The sequence below is a fragment of the Schistocerca cancellata genome, chromosome 2, assembly GCF_023864275.1.
Source record: "Schistocerca cancellata isolate TAMUIC-IGC-003103 chromosome 2, iqSchCanc2.1, whole genome shotgun sequence".
NCBI lineage: Eukaryota > Metazoa > Arthropoda > Insecta > Orthoptera > Acrididae > Schistocerca > Schistocerca cancellata.
Window position 1 is genome coordinate 613819667 of NC_064627.1, and position 20199 is coordinate 613839865.

A 20199-nucleotide genomic window follows, 5' to 3' on the forward strand; every position below is an offset into this window, starting at 1 on the left:
CGTCTAATGGCTGCTAGTACAACTCACTCACTTAGCACTGCAACACTACTGTATGCTATATATGTGTTACTTGAACAGTCCGCTCGTCCCAGATAATAAAAAAGAACGAATCAACAGCGACATGCACGCTATGTTCATGTCGAACAAGTTCTCATAATTAATTTCGCGTTCCCATATTCAAATACAGTGGCCTTTCCAATTCTTTTTGGACTGATATTATCTCAAAATTAAAGTGACAATATTAGTTCTTTCCTCACTTAAATTTGGGAAGGTTTGCCTTTCTAATAAGGCTCTGCCACACTAAAAGCTAGCCGAATATTTGGCTGATAAAGTTAGGTTCTTCATCGGTTTTGACATCAAACAGCCTGCTCTACCCTTAGTAGTAAAGAATAAAACTATTACAGAGCTGGAAGTCTTCCTCGTTACGATCATGTAGCTGGGGTTTCACTGAAAAGCACACATATCTCCAAGTGGATGTCTCTGTAAAGTCTTTTACTCCTCATGAAGATAATGAACGTAACCTATTAAAATATTGTCCGTACTCCGTCCTCTGAAAATCACGTGATATAGAAGATTAATAGGTACCATTAGTATTTGTTTGTTTTTCTTTTACACTCAAACTAAATTTAGAGGCAAAGAAGTGACCGCCTTGCATGGAACGTCAAACATAACTTCTTGTGGCTGTTCCGCATATTGTACGATGGGAGACATCAGAGTCGTTTCACTATCTACATACACGGTTCCGTCACAGTAATGTGACCACCGCCTTTGTTCGACATCAGCGCCAGATAACAACTCAATGAAGGTAGGGCGCAGCATTAACAGTGGAGGCTATATAAAGATCATCAGGACCCGCGGGGGACAGTGAAGTCGTTGTCATAACGCGGAAACGAAGCTATTTATCTGACGTCCAAAAGGGTATGATTATTGCCTTTCGGGCCAAGAGTGGATGCAGGCCTCAGTTTGTAAACTGTTCAAGTGTCACCCTCCTTAAAGCGAACTGTGCCTGGTAAAACTGCACTAATGAAAATTGACACCATGACCAGTGGGGCAACATGGACCATAGATGACAGGAGTGAAAGACAACTGCGGAGATGTGTACTGATGAACAGGCATGCAATAGTTGAGGGAAAGACGCCCCAGATGAACCAAGAGGCTACCAACAGTGACTGCTCAACGACCATCCAGCAAAAGTTCTTGTTTTCCGCTGTACACGGTAGGTGCCAGATTCGTACGCTCAAGTCGACTGCTTTTCACCGGCGACGAAGGGTTCAATTTTCTCTCCAGTACCTGAACCGGACCTGCTTTGAGCCGCCGTTTTAGGCGAAAGACGTTTTATGCACGATCGGGTATAAGGCGGGTGGCGTGTACGGCTTGAAACGTCTCAAGGCAAACAACCTGCAATGAGTGAGGGAGCGTTATGGTCTGAGGAATGTATTCGTGTCGGTGATTCTTCATAATGGAAGACATAATTGATCTAAACTAGTATGCGTTTGTGCTTGGGGACCGTGTCCACCCCTCCATACAGTTAAATGTTCTTCGGCACGATGGCATCTACCAGGAAGACAATGCATCCTCTCACTGTCGGATCTGTAGTTTCCTCTTAGAATTACATAAACAGACGACCGCATGGGATCAATCATTGAATAACACACACGCAGGCAAATGATGTAAAACTTATGTTGCTTAGAACAACACTCTAAGGTGAAATAAAATGGCGAAAACTATCGTCCAAAGACAGCTAAACGTAGTTGGTGCAGTAACTTTTTTGTTGCATAAATAAATCTGGAGTCCTCTTTTCACCATTCCTACAAGAGGTGTTGGGTGCGCATTCCATTACGTATCACATCTTAGCGTCATGCTTCTTTACTTCCCAAGTGTAAAAGGATTGCAACACCAGTCACTAACTCTCAAAATACATATAGCTATTAAATGATAGAGACATTCGATTAAAACTAGTGCCACAGGCAGGATTTGTGTGAGACTATTCTTGGCAATTTTTCTTACAAATGCCACATGCTCATTTCACTTCAAGTCTGACAAGTTACTCCAGCATTTTATTTACAGAAGCGACTAATTTGGAATCTCTTAAATGTAACAGACTTAAAGTTCGCGAATCAGTTATTATAAGCGAGAAGCTCTTTGATCATAGGGCTGTTATAATTCAACGGCTATTGGTGTCAATAGAATGTTACTGGATATAGGAAAGAATTCCGCCTCAGAAGAAATATCAGAAATTTAACTACAGTGTATTTCAGCTGTCAAGATCGAATATTCAGCACCTTTAGTGACGAGGGTGTGAAACACAAAATGGTCAACTCCACGAGTATTTGCCAACGGCATCTTAGTCCTGTATGTGCGGGCTAAGGTTTCAGTGAAATCCAAAGACCGTCACAGTTCGAGTGATACGTTACTAAGTTTCTGTCAAAACAATAAGACCTTAATTACACGTTTAAAAGACTTCGGAGCCTTGTTACAAGCAAAACCTGAAAGCAGCCATGAGATTTAAATTAAACAGCCACTAGCCGATCTGACTAAAAATTTTAACATGTTTTGCTACAATATATACAGGGTTATTACAAATGATTGAAGCGATTTCACAGCTCTACAATAACTTTATTATTTGAGATATTTTCAAAATGCTTTGCATACACGTACAAAAACTCAAAAAGTTTTTTTAGGCATTCACTAATGTTCGATATGTGCAACTTTAGTGATTCGGCAGACATCAAGCCGATAATCAAGTTCCTCCCACACTCGGCGCAGCATGTCCCCATCAATGAGTTCGAAAGCATCGTTGATGCGAGCTCGCAGTTCTGGCACGTTTCTTCGTAGAGGAGGTTTAAACACTGAATCTTTCACATAACCCCACAGAAAGAAATCACATGGGGTTAAGTTGGGAGAGCGTGGAGGCCATGACATGAATTGCTGATCATGATCTCCACCACGACCGATCCATCGGTTTTCCAATCTCCTGTTTAAGAAATGCCGAACATCATGATGGAATTGCGGTGGAGCACCATCCTGTTGAAAGATGAAGTCGGCGCTGTCGGTCTCCAGTTGTGGCATGAGCCAATTTTCCGCGGACTACGCGTGAAACTTGCCCGCACGCGTTCAACCGTTTCTTCGCTCACTGCAGGCCGACCCGTTGATTTCCCCTTACAGAGGCATCCAGAAGCTTTAAACTGCGCATACCATCGCCGAATGGAGTTAGCAGTTGGTGGATCTTTGTTTAGCCTCGTCCTGAAGTGTCATTGCACTGTTATGACTGACTGATGTGAGTGCATTTCAAGCACGACATACGCTTTCCTGGCTCCTGTCGTCATTTTGTCTCACTGCGCTCTCGAGCGCTCTGACGGCAGAAACCTGAAGTGCGGCTTCAGCCGAACAAAACTTTATGAGTTTTTCTACGTATCTGTAGTGTGTCGAGACCATATGTCAATGAATGGAGCTACAGTGAATTTATGAAATCGCTTCAATCATTTGTAATAGCCCTGTACGTCCACTTCACTTGTTAAGTCTCTCTTTGACCGTACTGGAGTTCCATAAGAAACCAAACTGATTGAGCAAACAGAATTCTTGTGATACTCATCAACTAGGAATCACAGTATAGGCAATGTCGCCCACATCGAAGCCTCGTTCCTTGAAATATTCCGAACAATATTCGATACAGTTCCGAATTGTCATTTAGTGGACAGCGTACGAGAATACCGAAAGGTAAGGTATAAGTGAGGGAGCACACGTGTATGTCCGTAGTGCATGGTAGCAAGAAGGTTTTTAGAGTTAATTAAAAAAGCAGTGTGGCCGAAGTTTATTTAAGTTGGTCGCTACTGAAAAAGAGACTACTGTCTATATTGAATTTCATAAAAAGCATTACATCGTACCGCAAGCAACTCATCGCAAAGTAAGATTCATCCAGTAGCTTTATAGTTGTGTTATACGCATGCCAGTAAAATAGTAGCTTTCTTGGAACATTAGATGGGTTTAGTCAAACCATCAACGTGGTCCTATCCTCTCATCATAACTTCCGAAAAAGTCATAAGGGAAAAATATAGGTAAGAGAAAAGGATCCGTTAAATTGACAACTCATTTTCAATCAAGTAGTCATTGTAATAGAAAGCTGTAGTAACGATGGTTCTGCATATGATATCACAGACAATCAGTTGAAACGAAATGTTATATAACTGCAATACATGTTTGAGTGACCAAAGTACACTGGCTATCTTGTAGCCAAAGTAATTTTATGATTTTATATTGTGTTGTGTATCTCTACATAATACTACTACTGGCAATAGGAAAGTTTCTGCGGCACTATTCCAATGGAATCTGATGAAGAATAATTACTACCGGTCACGACTAAAGATGTTTTCAATGAGACAGCATTATCGTGATTTGCGTGACGCAATAAAGTATCTATGAAGTGTTGCGGGTCGCAATTAAAATTTTTATTATAATTATTTCATCACATATTTACGTTTTTAGTTTTCACTTTACGCGTGTTTTTTACATCTAAGCTGGCTCATGTCCTTTGTTGTCCAGTATTTGCGTGAATTCAGTGTCATTAGCTATTTACCAAACGCCGCTTTCAATCGTTCTGGAGATGGAAAACCCTTTATTCTGATTTCTATATTCATTCATACAACTTTGTGATACAGAATTACGGCTTTCTACTGTAAGACAGCCGCTCGTTGCCTTTCTTTATTTTTACATTTATAAGGTTGCTGTACACAGCAAATACTCGTGCAATAACGATCGGGTTTGAACTGTATAAATAATATCGGTAAGCATCGATCTTCGTATGAGATGCTTTGTTTCTATATGTGTGCAACAGTTTTATGCATGGCAGATTATATGTGAGCACTTTGTTATGATACAAGAAGGTAATGTGGTCCAAGTGCTTTACTCAGTTGCTTAATGCACTCTGTTGATGACTCGATATAGCAAACAGCTTACAGTAGACGAGATAATCTTCACAGTAGCGAAGATTAAAAAGTGCTCATTCAGAATAAGATATGCATTTTAAAGTCTACTGGATTTTTTTTTCTTTAGGTTACACAACCATCGTTCAATAGATGGAAATAGCATTTCACACGGATCAATACACGAGAAATAATGTAAAATGGAGTTAAGAAAAAAATGTTTATCGTGAATGAAAGATAATAAATACTACCAATACTTACCAGCAACAAGCAACAAAGCAGCCTTCATTGTACTCGACAAAAACTACTACTGCTCTCTGCGTTATATTTTCATTTATATATGTTTAGACACCCAATGGGATCATCGAATGTTATCGTTAAGTTCCCTCCTGATTTTCCGTTCCGTGAACTGTGGCTGCAGCAACTAGCAGCAGACTGACTTTCCTTGTACTTGAAAGGATCTGTGATCGTTCACTGTGTCATACGTATTATCAGCATTACAACTACAGCATTCTATAAAACTGGTTACCATACTGAGTCGTTTAGTTTGCTTTTTTCTTCCTTTCCTTTTTTTTGCGTTGTGTGTTACTGTAGTAGGGGCGAGGAAACGAAAAGACCGGTGTCCAGGGAAATTAACTGCCAAGGCTCAGCAACACAATTGAATTAATATTTTCATTCACGTCTTAGGGGCAGTACTTGTCAAATCCGCAATGAGAAGATAAATTTCTTCTAAATCGATTTTCTAGAAAATGCTGATAATACTTATTAACATTAGTACAACTCAATTTAGACACAGGCTGGAAAGGAATATTTTTTTTCTCAGTAAAGCAGCATTTGTAATTTTTTCGAGATCTACACCTTTAAGTCCTGTATAATACGTTAAATATATTTGAAATATCTGTTTAATTCTTTAGTTACAGATTGTTATGCCAAGTTATACATATATAGTGCAGTGGATTAAATTTGGAAGGGCTATATAGTATGGGCACGTAAACTTCCCCTCGTTAAAATAATCATTTTGCGTGTAAAGAAGAAGCAACTGACGCCTTCTGTAGACCCTAGCCGTCATACGAAAGACTAGATTATTTGTTAGGATTGAGTCTAGCTACACAATTCTAAACGGAAATGGCAAATATGTGGTACAACTCTAGTGAAAGGGCACGTAACGTCTCTTAGGAAAGACATACTATATAAAGTACTGACGGTTTCCGAATACTGCGTTGGTCGTGCGCCTTAATTAGTAATAATTTAACACAAGACAATGTTGTGACTTGGAAAATGCATTTTAAAATGCATTTTAAACTGCAGATAAAAACTGAAGCACATAAAAAGTGGATTTGAAATAAGGATATAATTTAAAGATCAAATTGTTTCGAATTACAACCTTGTCCCTCACCCTTCTGTTAGAGGGAATGTCACACAAGGAACGACTTACAGAGAAAGAGTCGATGCTTCACATATCACTAACAGCTCCACATAGGTACACATACGTACTTAACATAAGAAATTTTTAATTGTTTTGGGTTTTAGTACAAATGACATATCAGTTGTATATGTAGTACATTCTTCCACGTGGAAGTTAATTATGTCACATTCTCCTTAGAAAAATCAAGTGAAATAAATTGTTTTTAAATGCTTTGAACCTCGCATTTTGCAAAAACAGACATAATGTCTGGTGGAATACCGCAGTCACTTTTTAAACTTATAATCCGTCTTGATTGCAAAAGTGTAATTCAATTTGCTGGTTTCTGTCCGTCTAGAACCATCTTCAGAAATGCAAATTTCGGTTACAGGAGTAACCCGTCCGCACACAGCAACCTGCACATGCTGCCTCCTGTAACTGAAATTTGCAGATCTGAGATGGTTCTAGAGGAACAGAAAAAAGCCACGTTAATAAACACTTTTGCGGTAAGTAACATAGACTCGCACCTCGTGCACAGAGACGTTGTGTCCCAAAGAGAGCTAAGACCATTATTAATTTCAGTTGCACTGCACTTCCCCGAAGGTGTTGCAACAAGACGAATATCCGTTCGCTCTTCCTATAACTAGCGAAAACGATGAATAACAATTAACATCGCTTCACAACTTTCAGATCTTGCAAACAGCAAATTGCAATGTCACTGTATGGTTTCACGTATCCTGCTACCATTTACTTTCCTACTGCTTCTTTCGAATACTTATATACTTACTATCTTTTAATCATTTGTCTGAGGAAGATGTTTGGAGAGATATTCCCCGTTAGTAAGTCTATATTTTTTGAGTGACTTCACGATGAAGACGAAATTAATAACGTTAAAAATCAAGTAAACCAAACAATTTGATGACATTTTGACTGTTACATGAAATTAATAATGGAAGAGACGACATTCTGTTAAGTTTTACTGAAGACAATTCCTCATAACGAACGCTACAGCCTTTCTCACTTCGAGTGGTTGAGATACCAGATCTCATTCGACATTGCGAGGATTTCTTTTGTGGCTTAAGGAGTATGTCAGAATGTTTCCTTCCAAAAAAAGACGCCACTGATTTCCCACCACATTCTTATCCGAGATTGTGTCCCATTTCTCAAGAAATAGTTGTCTTTCCACATTACGTGTCTTCTGCTGCACGAAAATATACTTCGATATCGATTTTTGTTCCTCTGCCGCCTTCTTTCTAATGGTCAACAATCACGATTTTATGCAACGTCCATGGACAAAAATACATTTTGATTTTTCAGCTTCTACATGTTTTTCAACCAATGGCTGACTCGTGGCGGTCATAGATATATTTATTTCATGACTAAAATGTAGCAACTTATATCGTAAAGCTGGCTTCGGTTAGGAGTAAACATGTTACAAACACGAGGGAACCAAAAATACCCGAAACAATGTATCTAAATAATCATTTATGAAGATAGCCGCTAGAACTTTGATCCGCCGCCATTTCGGGCTCTTCGTATAGGTGTAAATTCTGGTGTGATCTCGAGGGCTCTGGACAGTCTGTCGCACCTCACTATCGATTCTCATATGGAACTACCTCGTACTCTGTAATAAATAAGTGGACAGATGTGTCAACAAAGATGAACTCTGTTAAAACTTCTCTAGAGATCTTATTATTTACTGTTGATACAGCAAATGTCAAACACTTTTTTCCTATAGAGCCCACGCACTTCTGTTCCTGCAGCCCCTGCTGAACATGAACAGGAAGTCACGAATGTAGACTTCCTTGGAGTACATCCCCATTAACAGTACAATATCCATTTTGTTGGTGAGCATTTAATTGCTTTATCTTCGCCTGCTTCGTAAACAAAGTCATGGGCTACTTTCGTATTTTTTACTAACAAGGAATAGCTTAAACAACGAACTTTTGGAACCGCACACAACCATGTGTAAAATAACACCCGATCGTAGAACAACCAATGGTCAGAATAATTTATATGCAGAACGTTGTGTTCTACAACAAGTGGCATTTTAATAGAGAGAAATAAAGTAAGATGATGTAAGTAAAAGGTAAATAGGGAATTGGAAGAATATTAACACATAATTGAATGACGTCAGTGTAACACGCATTTTCAGTCAACAGTGCAAAAATACTCTGCCTAAAGTAATCATATTACTCAAAACACATATATCCTACACACCTGGTAGTGCTTATACCAATCCTCATTCTGCAGATGCGGGAGTTTTTCAAATAATGTCGACGAGAACAAATTCAGCACCTCACTAAATCCATGTTTCTATATTCAAAATCACTCTCGTATTCAATCAGTCCAGTAACAAAAGTGACATTAATTGCAATTTTAAATTATAATGTGCGTATGTCAGTGACGTAACAGGCCTTTTGCCAAGTATATTGCAATATATGCATATACTCTGTTGCAGAAACTTGTGCATCACAGAGCGAACTGTAAAATGACAAACTTACGTGAATCTTAGATTGGTTTTGGAACATCGTAGTCTTACATAAACAGCAATCCTTTTGATATAGAGCTTATATTGGTGGAAGATGTAAACATCCAGAGAGAGTAGTGTATGGTGATTTTAGTGGAATATATTCAGCGTAACTTCTTTGTTTGGAAAACTTGCACCTAGACGAATACGACGCGTATACGCTCACCATGAATTACACAGCAACACATTATTTTCATTTTCAGCATATTCGCCAAGGACTAAAGTTACAAATCGTTTCATGTTGTTCTTTGGTCATTGTTCTACTTTTGCTTGCCTCCGCATGAATGTTACGTGATCAGGTTGTTTCAAGTTCCTTTGAAATATTTTGGGTAGCTGTGGGTAGAACTATGTAGAGGACTACAACACATCAGCTGTAGTTTTCTCTGCTCTGTGGGATAGCGTAGAAGTGAAGGCATTTCCTACTGGAATTGGCTCTGGTCACTGTTCCAGACATTTTCTCTCTCCACACTCTGCTCTGTCATAAACACATTTACTTCTTCCACAACCTGTTGTGACTTCTGACGTGTACTTTTATCGTCTCCTGTGTCTTTCTGTGTGACAAATGTAATAAAATGCCTAGATGAAATGTGATACTCAGCCTTAAGACTGTCGATTAAGGGATTCGAAGCTTACAAATTGTCCAAGTCAACCATTTTAGACGCTTCTACTGCCCATATCTGCAGATGCCAACAGTGAACTGTAGATCCACACGACCTGTCTCTATCAAATTCTCATACTACATGCTCTTTCAGGGCTTGTAATTGGGACCGTCTGTTTTCTTTCAAACAATCTCCTGCTGCCTTTCACTAGACGCACAATTTACAGTTAACCGGTAATTTGATTTACTTTTAATGCGCTTATAGTGCCTCATTAGTTTGCTACAGGAATTGAAGCCACGACTGCAATAGCCTTCTTCTGCGTTTCCTAGTACCCTGTCATCAATTACTTCTATTACAGTGGATTTCGACGGTTAGCATGGTGATAGATCGTATTCAATTTGACTGGACTGTTGCTGGTGACCTGGAGATGGACGTCTAGTAGTGATTGGACAGCCACCTTCAGGTTCAGGTTCATTGCACCCCTTCAAACTCGGTATCCCTACCTTTATATTTTAATGTTTAACGTCTTTAACTCACATCCAATAGATTTATACAGGAATTGATAAGTCGATTTTAATAAAACATGAAGTATCTGTAAAAACAGTGTGGCTGAATTAGATTTAATTACTAAGGTGTTATTCATTCTGGACAATGAAACAAACTGTGTTTAGTTACTGTCCCATGTCACAATGAAGTGGTACGGTATATAGCATGCAATAAATAAAGTAAAAAAAGATTTCCATATTGATTTTCAATTTAACTTATTTTAGCTGTGCCACGAAAAGCATAAAAATGTATCCTCCACAGAGACTGGCATCAGAAACCAAAGCAGGCACCTTTCCCTGGCTACCAAGTTACACATAGCTAGCGAAATTTTACGGTATTGTGCTCTCCCTTATTCCTCCATTCCTTACTTTGAAGGATCTTCTCACAACGTAAATGATGAGATTAATCGCAGTTTCCAAGTCAAATGATTTCCGTTTGCTCATAACAAGAAATTGACAACATGTTTCTCGCACATTATGTGAAAATCACTCCTATTTTTTGATGCAAGTCATACAAAAACATTATCGGGGAAGTAACTTGTTCGTCGCTCAATTCCCAAACACATCCTGGATTATTTGAATCAGTTAACCTCTACAGACCTGAAAACAAAGTTTTAAATACATGAGCTGCAAAATTCGTAATATTTCACTTCTTAGCACCGCTAAGAGCCAATAATTTGAAAAAAAAAGTGTCAGTAAATAAGTGACCTACTGACCTACACGTCATGTATTGTGTGTTAGAGCAGGTGTCTTTCAAGCAAAAGTAGCTGTAACCCATGTATCAAATATGGTACTCTTAGGTCACTATGACCCTACATTATTCAAATACAAAACTCCTTATTTACTGCTGTTTAATAGAATTTTAAGGAAATTTGGGTCAGAAAACATCAATTAACAGAAATCAGAGCTTCTACACATCACTTATAAGGCATTTTATACAACTGACATGAACATTATGTAAAAATGTCGAAAAAGAATCATTTCAAAGACTAAATTTTGCAACACAGTGTTCATTGCTTATTCCTGTGTAGTAATATATGTGATACGTATATATGACGATTACGGAACTTAGGACTGTTACTTCCACCTCTAAGCTGTCTCATATTGTGTGGAAATTTTTTAAGCAGTACCTCTTTCAAGTGAAATACAGGAACACATAACAGATCTGGTATGTTACGAACTTATGACTGGAGCAACCTTGCATGCTACATCAAGATCTACATTTTCTTCTCCCTGCGTAATTCTCTGGCAAATGGAATGCATTCCTAAATCTGTTACATACTCGTAGGATGGCTTGTATTGGTTTACGATTCTTCTAGTCGTATCTTTCCCTGTCGTTCGACATTTTTATGTCGATGTGCTCCTGTAGCACCTCCAGAATTCCTTAATCTATCAAACCTACGAACCAAGCACACTTGCAGTCGGCGTTCTCTAAATACCTGCATAATGAACCTGATAAGTGGAAATCTTGTCTTATTAATTTTAGCATTTCTGCTGTTATTTTGAAAAACACATCGCTCAAGTATGAGATGGAACATTTAATTGAAGTATCGAAACGCACCTTGATAACGTTAACGGGACCACCTTATACTTGAGGATGCATGTATCAGAATAACAGCAGAATTGCTCAGACTAATAAGAAAGGATTTTTCACTTGTCAGCTTTGATGTGCAAATAGTTATACAAAAGCGATCCTAATCCAACAAATCTGACGTTAAGATTTATGAGTTTTGTATGAATAAAAGCTACACAGCGTTCAGTTTCAGTAATGCTGTTTCTTTGTCATTACTGCATGATGAACTTTCACTTAACTAACTCATGTTATTGTTTCCTATGACAAAGGTGCTCTGAATAGATCTCAGTTGTATTTCTGGTTCTCTTAATTAATGGCAGACTTATTTCAGACTTATTACGTTTTATAATGGTGACATAAATTAGTGATATAAACTTTTAGTCATTTACTGCGACTATGACATGACTATTGTACTGAGGTCAAAACGTTTAAAAATTTTGTCTTTACTTCGTTTTGTCGTTATAAAAAGACACTTAAATTTTCTGTGTGTACTTTACACTACTTTCACCCTCTGAAAGAGCCGGACATGTATTACATGTATTTCTGCGGTCAGCCAAAAACCCTTGGAGAATATAGCGACCCGATTTTGCAACTTGCTAGTCTACATTAATCTTTGAGCTCATTCAAAGGATACGTTCCTACTTGCTATTTAGTCAGTGGCATAGATGAATATGATTAATAAAAAATGTTTCGAATTTTACATGATAGATTCATTTTGTAAACGGTCACAATCATTAAATATAAGTCTTAATATTGTAACTAACATCCCTATGGGTAACAGCACTATTAACAGTACAGAGGCGACCTCTATGGAACTCCAAACTAAAATGGTCTCTTACTCTGACTTCCAATCATCAAAAATTAATTTCTTTTGTAGATGCTAAAAATAGTAAAAATTATCTCTGTCATGCCTGTAGTGATGGTACGTCACGTATTTGTAACATTCATCAGGATTTTTAGCTTCAATGAAAGACTAATAATGACAGTGTGGGGCATAAGGACACCCACAGCAGGGTTTAGTGTTTCAACACATAGAAGGCTTGTAGTCAACGTGCCAAATCGCAGCACCATACAGAGCAGCTATACTCGCCTACAGGGGCACACAGAGAATGATGGTTGTCACCTAGTCAAGCTGCACCAGTGCCACTACGAGTAAAATGTCGCGAATGTGTGCAATTAGTTCTGTAGTCTCATGGGTTTACAGCCGCTTTATGGCAAATAAAAATGTTTTCGCGTTACTCGTAGATTCATATGTCACCTTCATGGCGCAGTGCATATCTATCTGTTAATAATCATGTGTAGTGTTTACATTCACATTTAGGGAAGAAATTGCCTGAGATTTTAAAAACTGCAATGAAAATTACAGGTCGTTATGGTTTAGCGTTTAGTACATATTTAGATCGCTCAATACAGTGTATAAAATTTAGCTTACATCTCGAATTTTCATTTAGACTGGTATAGGATGGAGGTCTGCATCTATATCCAGTCTCCAGAAAACGGATTTTATGTAGTGTTTTCAGTTATGATCGTGTGCACAAGCAATACAGCCTGAAATGAATATCCACGTCTTGCACCTCTCATATACGATTGTGGATATCAAAATAGATTTTAACAAAATGTAGCTCACAAAGAAGAGGCTATGATATACAGAACGTTCCTACCTACGCCGATATGTGACTAACTACAGACTTTTTCAACAAATTTGAAATAGTCGCCAATTGCAAGTTAAACGAGATCTAGTATTGCTTTGCAACAACCTACGTGAAGGAATTAACGTTTATCTATATACAGCGAGAGTGTTTTTTCATAATTTTACTAGAATTCTTTCGGTTTACTCCTCACAATTAAATTTAGGGATGGAAAGGCCTTTTGGAATACTTGAAAATCATTACAACAAAAATCCATAGACCTACACCCTTGTGTTATGGAGACATAGAAGCAAAAAGTCATGGTTAAAGCTACCGGAAACGAGAACCACAAAAGCACTAACTCAGAGAGTAGAGATATATAAAATTCACCTACGATGTGCATCCTTAGGTTTCAGTAAACTGCTGTGAGACACCAGTATTAATGTTCAGTACTTAATAAATAAGTTTGACTGTGAAGAAGCGAACGGACAGTCGAACAACACATCAGTTGTAGAATTTTGGAACACGTATTGTGTTCGAGTATAATGACTTTTCTGGAGACTAGAAATCTACTCTGTAGGAATCAGCATGGGTTTCGAAAAAGACGGTCATGTGAAACCCAGCTCGCGCTATTCGTCCACGAGACTCAGAGGGCCATAGACACGGGTTCACAGGTAGATGTCGTGTTTCTTGACTTCCGCAAGGCGTTCGATACAGTTCCCCACAGTCGTATAATGAACAAAGTAAGAGCATATGGACTATCAGACCAATTGTGTGATTGGATTGAGGAGTTCCTAGATAACAGGATGCAGCATGTCATTCTCAATGGAGAGAAGTCTTCCGAAGTAAGAGTGATTTGATGTGTGCCGCAGGGGAGTGTCATAGGACCGTTGCTATTCACAATATACATAAATGACCTGGTGGATGACATCGGAAGTTCACTGAGGCTTTCTGCAGATGATACTGTGGTGTATCGAGAGGTTGTAACAATGGAAAATTGTACTGAAATGCAGGACGATCTGCAGCGAATTGACGCATGGTGCAGGAAATGGCAATTGAATCTCAATGTAGAAAAGTGTAATGTGCTGCGAATACACAGAAAGATAGATCCTTTATCATTTAGCTACAAAATAGCAGGTCAACAACTGGAAGCAGTTAATACCATAAATTATCTGGGAGTACGCATTAGGAGTGATTTAAAATGGAATGATCATATAATGTTGATTGTCGGTAAAGCAGATGCCAGACTGAGATTCATTGGAAGAATCCTAAGGAAATGCAATCCGAAAACAAAGGAAGTAGGTTACAGTACGCTTGTTCGCCCACTGCTTGAATACTGCTCATCAGTGTGGGATCCGTACCAGATAGGGTTGATAGAAGATATAGAGAAGATCCAACGATGAGCAGCGCGCTTCGTTAAAGGATCATTTAGTAATTGCGAAAGCGTTACGTAGATGATAGATAAACTCCAGTGGAAGACTCTGCAGGAGAGACGCTCAGTGGCTCGGTACGGGCTTTTGTCAAAGTTTCGAGAACATACCTTCACCGAAGTGTCAAGCAGTATATTGGTCCCTCCTACGTATATCTCGCGAAGAGACCATGAGGATAAAATCAGAGAGATTAGAGCCCACACAGAGGCATACCGACAATCCTTCTTTCCACGAACAATACGAGACTGGAATAGAAGGGAGAACCGATAGAGGTACTCAAGGTAACCTCCGCCACACACCGTCAGGTGGCTTGCGGAATATGGAGATGTATGTAGATGTAGATGTAGCTGAGTGTTATGAATACTTTGTTTTAAATGTTAAATACAAAATAAACAATCAAAGACTGTTAATAATTCTTTCATACAGTATCAAAGTATCTCATAGTAAGCCTGAAACAATGCAGTATCAGAAACAGAACTACATTATTTTACTAATACTTGAATGCAGGGGAAGCAGACTCAAGTAAATACATTGTATATATTTTAATGCATTCTCAGCAGTTGTACCCACTCAGTTAGCGGTACATGCGCAAATGGTAGTTAAAGCACCTTATATTAATTTTACTCAATTTGGCCACACAGCGTGGAGGAGAATATAATTGGAGCACAACGACTCAAACAATGCGTTTACAGTACATGTGTACACAAGAGTCTCAATTTTGGCACCACATCTTGAAATTACTTCAGAGATAATACCATTGCTTGATGGCAAGAAGTCATAACCTGAGACAGAATGATCATCACACCATATCTTAAATTAGTGACTCTACAACACTGATAAAGTAGACAATTTCTACCCAGCTTACTCGTTTATCTAACTTCAGAGATCAGTACACTCGCGACCAACATACAACATGACGACATATAGTAAGAGACCACCCGGTACGTACCGTCTAGGGCCAAGTAAAGAAAAATTATTTGCATTGACGGTGCACACATCGAGACGCGAAATTCCTGCTTGCTGTCGCTGTACAGAGTCACTCCCACGCTTCTACCGCAATACGGGCATACTGCAGCGTCACTTCAGTGGCAGAGATTACTTCACCATCGATACACACCATAACCATATAATTATAAGGACGAACACACTGCATACACCTCATTCCAACTCCGGCCCCACCCTCCTTCCCGCTATTCGGCAATCTGCCTAAGGAATTCAAATATTAACTCCGAAAACACAGTTTTAAGAGCCAAGTGCGCCCTGATTTCCTTCCTCATTGCAACCTTCTGCCTACTGACGGTAACTAGTGTCACAAATTCGTAAAGTTAAAAACTCTCGTGGAATCTAGGCAACAATTGTGTGGTTATTTTTTCCGAAGCCTTACTGGCTGTTTTGCAACCATGAACAAATGTCATATCCAAACTTCTTTAACAATTTGTCCACCGCCACTCATTATGTCATACAGCTCTTCTCCTTTGTTCCTTCCAAACGCCGGAACATTATTTGAGGCAACAAATCTTAATGGACCATACATTAACGACTCCAGAAGGAAACTGATGGGTTTGCACTGGTGACTCTTGTGGTCTACATTAATTAACGCCAAAGTCACCCAAGAAAGCGACAGATTCCATCCAGAATCCATAAGTAACTAACAGTTGTCCGTGTACTTCTGCTACTGACTTCTTTGGTTAAGGAATTAACAGTTAATAATAATATACATTTCTACCAATTACCGAAAATAATCAATGAGTACAACATTTGAAGTGGTGAATAATCGGGATTTAAAATACTTAGATCTGATATATGTACATTAAAATAGGTACGTTAAATAAACTTTTATTCACTGGTAATTCCATGACTAATTAAATTTCTGATCTGTGAAGAGAATAAAGAATTACCGAATTAGAACATCAAAGTATTATTTGCCGAAGGCGAAGTCAGTTAATATACTAGTACGTCAGGATATTTTGTACATCATAAGGCAATTCCAAGCATATTACACAGCCATTCTTCATTTCGTGCTTCCAGAAATGTAACGAGTATAAATCGTCTCTCATTTTCACATGTCAAATCAGAACTGAAAATCTATATCACTGGCATCGCCATTGACAGGACGTTAAACTCTGAACCTACTTCCTTCAGTCGTTGAAGCCACCATAACGCGTACTTCATGTAAAATGATCTTCAACATTTCGTAAAGAACCAGTGGCCATTTCTGGATATTTATCTGGTCATTTATAATCAACTTAACTGACACTCCAGTAATGGGAATTGGCCACTTAGGTTCTTAGTGAGGAATCAGGGGTCTGCACTTGCAGCAGTTAAACCTGACGTAGTGGCCTCAGTTTTGCAGTTTTTTGAGGATAATTACTTTAATATTACATTAATATTACGTTTTTGCACTAGGCAGTTACAAAAAATCAAGTATTACCAAGGACATACAAGAGGCAGGTCACCCACCGATAGGAACTCAAGAGGACGATAGATACTGCTCCAGAGAAAAGGGTTAGGAAGCTTGATCTGTCTGAATGATCTCTAGTAGTAGTTCACCAGGAGAGATTAAATAGCCTTATTAATAAAAAAAATTAATAGAAGATAGACAGAATTGGTTACCGTCTGCCTAATTATATTTGGTACTGGTTATTTTGACACATGAACCATGGACCTTGCCGTGGGTGGGGAGGCTTGCGTGCCTCAGTGATACAGATGGCCGTACCGTAGGTGCAACCACAACGGAGGGGTATCTGTTGAGAGGCCAGACAAACATGTGGTTCCTGAAGAGGGGCAGCAGCCTTTTCAGTAGTTGCAGGGGCAACAGTCTGGATGATTGACTGATCTGGCCTTGTAACATTAACCAAAACGTCCTTGCTGTGCTGGTACTGCGAACGGCTGAAAGCAAGGGGAAACTACAGCCGTAATTTTTCCCGAGGACATGCAGCTCTACTGTATGATTAAATGATGATGGCGTCCACTTGGGTAAAATATTCCGGAGGTAAAATAGTCCCCCATTCGGATCTCCGGGCGGGTACTATGCAGGAGGACGTCGTTATCAGGAGAAAGAAAACTGGCGTTCTACGGATCGGAGCGTGGAATGTCAGATCACTTAATCGGGCAGGTAGGTTAGAAAAATTAAAAAGGGAGATGGATAGGTTAAAGTTAGATATAGTGGGAATTAGTGAAGTTCGGTGGCAGGAGGAACAAGACTTTTGTTCAGGTGATTACAGGGTTATGAATACAAAATCAAATAGGGGTAATGCAGGAGTAGGTTTAATAATGAATAAAAAAATAGGAGTGCGGGTTAGCTACTACAAACAGCATAGTGAACGCATTATTGTGGCCAAGATAGACACAAAGCCCATGCCCACTACAGTAGTACAAGTTTATATGCCAACTAGCTCTGCAGATGATGAAGAAATAGATGAAATGTATGACGAGATAAAAGAAATTATTCAGGTAGTGAAGGGAGACGAAAATTTAATAGTGATGGGTGACTGGAATTCGTCAGTAGGAAAAGGGAGAGAAGGAAACATAGTAGGTGAATATGGATTGGGGGGAAGGAATGAAAGAGGAAGCCGCCTTGTAGAATTTTGCACAGAGCATAACTTAATCATAGCTAACACTTGGTTCAAGAATCATGAAAGGAGGCTGTATACATGGAAGAAGCCTGGAGATACTGACAGATTTCAGATAGATTATATAATGGTAAGACAGAGATTTAGGAACCAGGTTTTAAATTGTAAGACATTTCCAGGGGCAGATGTAGATTCTGACCACAATCTATTGGTTATGAACTGCAGATTGAAACTGAAGAAACTGCAAAAAGGTGGGAATTTAAGGAGATGGGACCTGGATAAACTGAAAGAACCAGAGGTTGTAGAGAGTTTCAGGGAGAGCATTAGGGAACAATTGACAGGAATGGGGGAAAGAAATACAGTAGAAGAAGAATGGGTAGCTCTGAGGGAAGAAGTGGTGAAGGCAGCAGACGATCAAGTAGGTAAAAAGACGCGTGCTAATAGAAATCCTTGGGTAACAGAAGAAATATTGAATCTAATTGATGAAAGGAGAAAATATAAAAAATGCAGTAAATGAAGCAGGCACAAAGGAATATAAACGTCTCACAAATGAAATCGACAGGAAGTGCAAAATGGCTAAGCAGGGATGGCTAGAGGACAAATGTAACGATGTAGAGGCTTGTCTCACTAGGGGTAAGATAGATACTGCCTACAGGAAAATTAAAGAGACCTTTGGAGAGAAGAGAACCACTTGTATGAATATCAAGAGCTCAGATGGCAACCCAGTTCTAAGCAAAGAAGGGAAAGCAGAAAGGTGGAAGGAGTATATGGAGGGTTTATACAAGGGCGATGTACTTGAGGACAATATTATGGAAATGGAAGAGGATGTAGATGAAGATGAAATGGGAGATAAGATACTGCGTGAAGAGTTTGACAGAGCACTGAAAGACCTAAGTCAAAACAAGTCCCCGGGAGTAGACATCATTCCATTAGAACTACTGATGGCCTCAGGAGAGCCAGTCATGACAAAACTCTACCATCTGGTGAGCACGATGTATGAGACAGGCGAAATACCCTCAGACTTTAAGAAGAATATAATAATTCCAATCCCAAAGAAAGCAGGTGTTGACAGATGTGAAAGTTACCGAACTATCAGTTTAATAAGTCACAGCTGCAAAATACTAACTCGAATTCTTTACAGACGAATGGAAAAACTGGTAGAAGCCGACCTCGGGGAAGATCAGTTTGGATTCCGTAGAAATGTTGGAACACGTGAGGCAATACTGACCTTACGACTTATCTTGGAAGAAAGATTAAGAAAAGGCAAACCTACGTTTCTAGCATTTGTAGACTTAGAGAAAGCTTTTGACAATGTTGACTGGAATACTCTCTTTCAAATTCTGAAGGTGGCAGGGGTAAAATACAGGGAGCGAAAGGCTATTTACAGTTTGTACAGAAACCAGATGGCAGTTATAAGAGTCGAGGGGCATGAAAGAGAGGCAGTAGTTGGGAAGGGAGTGAGACAGGGCTGTACTCTCTCTCCCCGATGTTATTCAATCTGTATATTGAGCAAGCAGTAAAGGAAACAAAAGAAAAATTCGGAGTAGGTATTAAAATTCATGGAGAAGAAGTAAAAACCTTGAGGTTCGCCGATGACATTGTAATTCTGTCAGAGACAGCAAAGGACTTGGAAGAGCAGTTGAACGGAATGGACAGTGTCTTGAAAGGAGGATATAAGATGAACATCAACAAAAGCAAAACGAGGATAATGGAATGTAGTCAAATTAAGTCGGGTGATGCTGAGGGTATTAGATTAGAAAATGAGACACTTACAGTAGAAAAGGAGTTTTGCTATTTAGGGAGTAAAATAGCCGATGATGGTCGAAGTAGAGAGGATATAAAATATAGACTGTCAATGGCAAGGAAAGCGTTTCTCAAGAAGAGAAATTTGTTAACATCGAATATAGATTTAGGTGTCAGGAAGTCGTTTCTGAAAGTATTTGTATGGAGTGTAGCCATGTATGGAAGTGAGACATGGACGATAACTAGTTTGGACAAGAA

The 20199-nt window shown here is 39.0% G+C and overlaps 1 protein-coding gene across 4 annotated transcripts in view; it reads right to left on the bottom strand.

Annotated features, from left to right (window-relative positions):
• Positions 1–20199, bottom strand: part of LOC126162273 (uncharacterized) — a 321006-nt gene that overhangs the window by 37932 nt on the left and 262875 nt on the right. For 2 of the 4 annotated variants that reach the window (XM_049918674.1, XM_049918673.1), the window contains exon 1: positions 5181–5230. The exons of the other annotated variants lie outside the window; for them this stretch is intronic. In XM_049918674.1, coding sequence (XP_049774631.1) covers positions 5181–5208 — 28 coding nt within the window. In that variant the 5' untranslated portion in view covers positions 5209–5230. Of the gene's footprint in view, positions 1–5180; positions 5231–20199 lie in introns of those variants that run through there. 4 annotated transcript variants of the gene reach the window in all.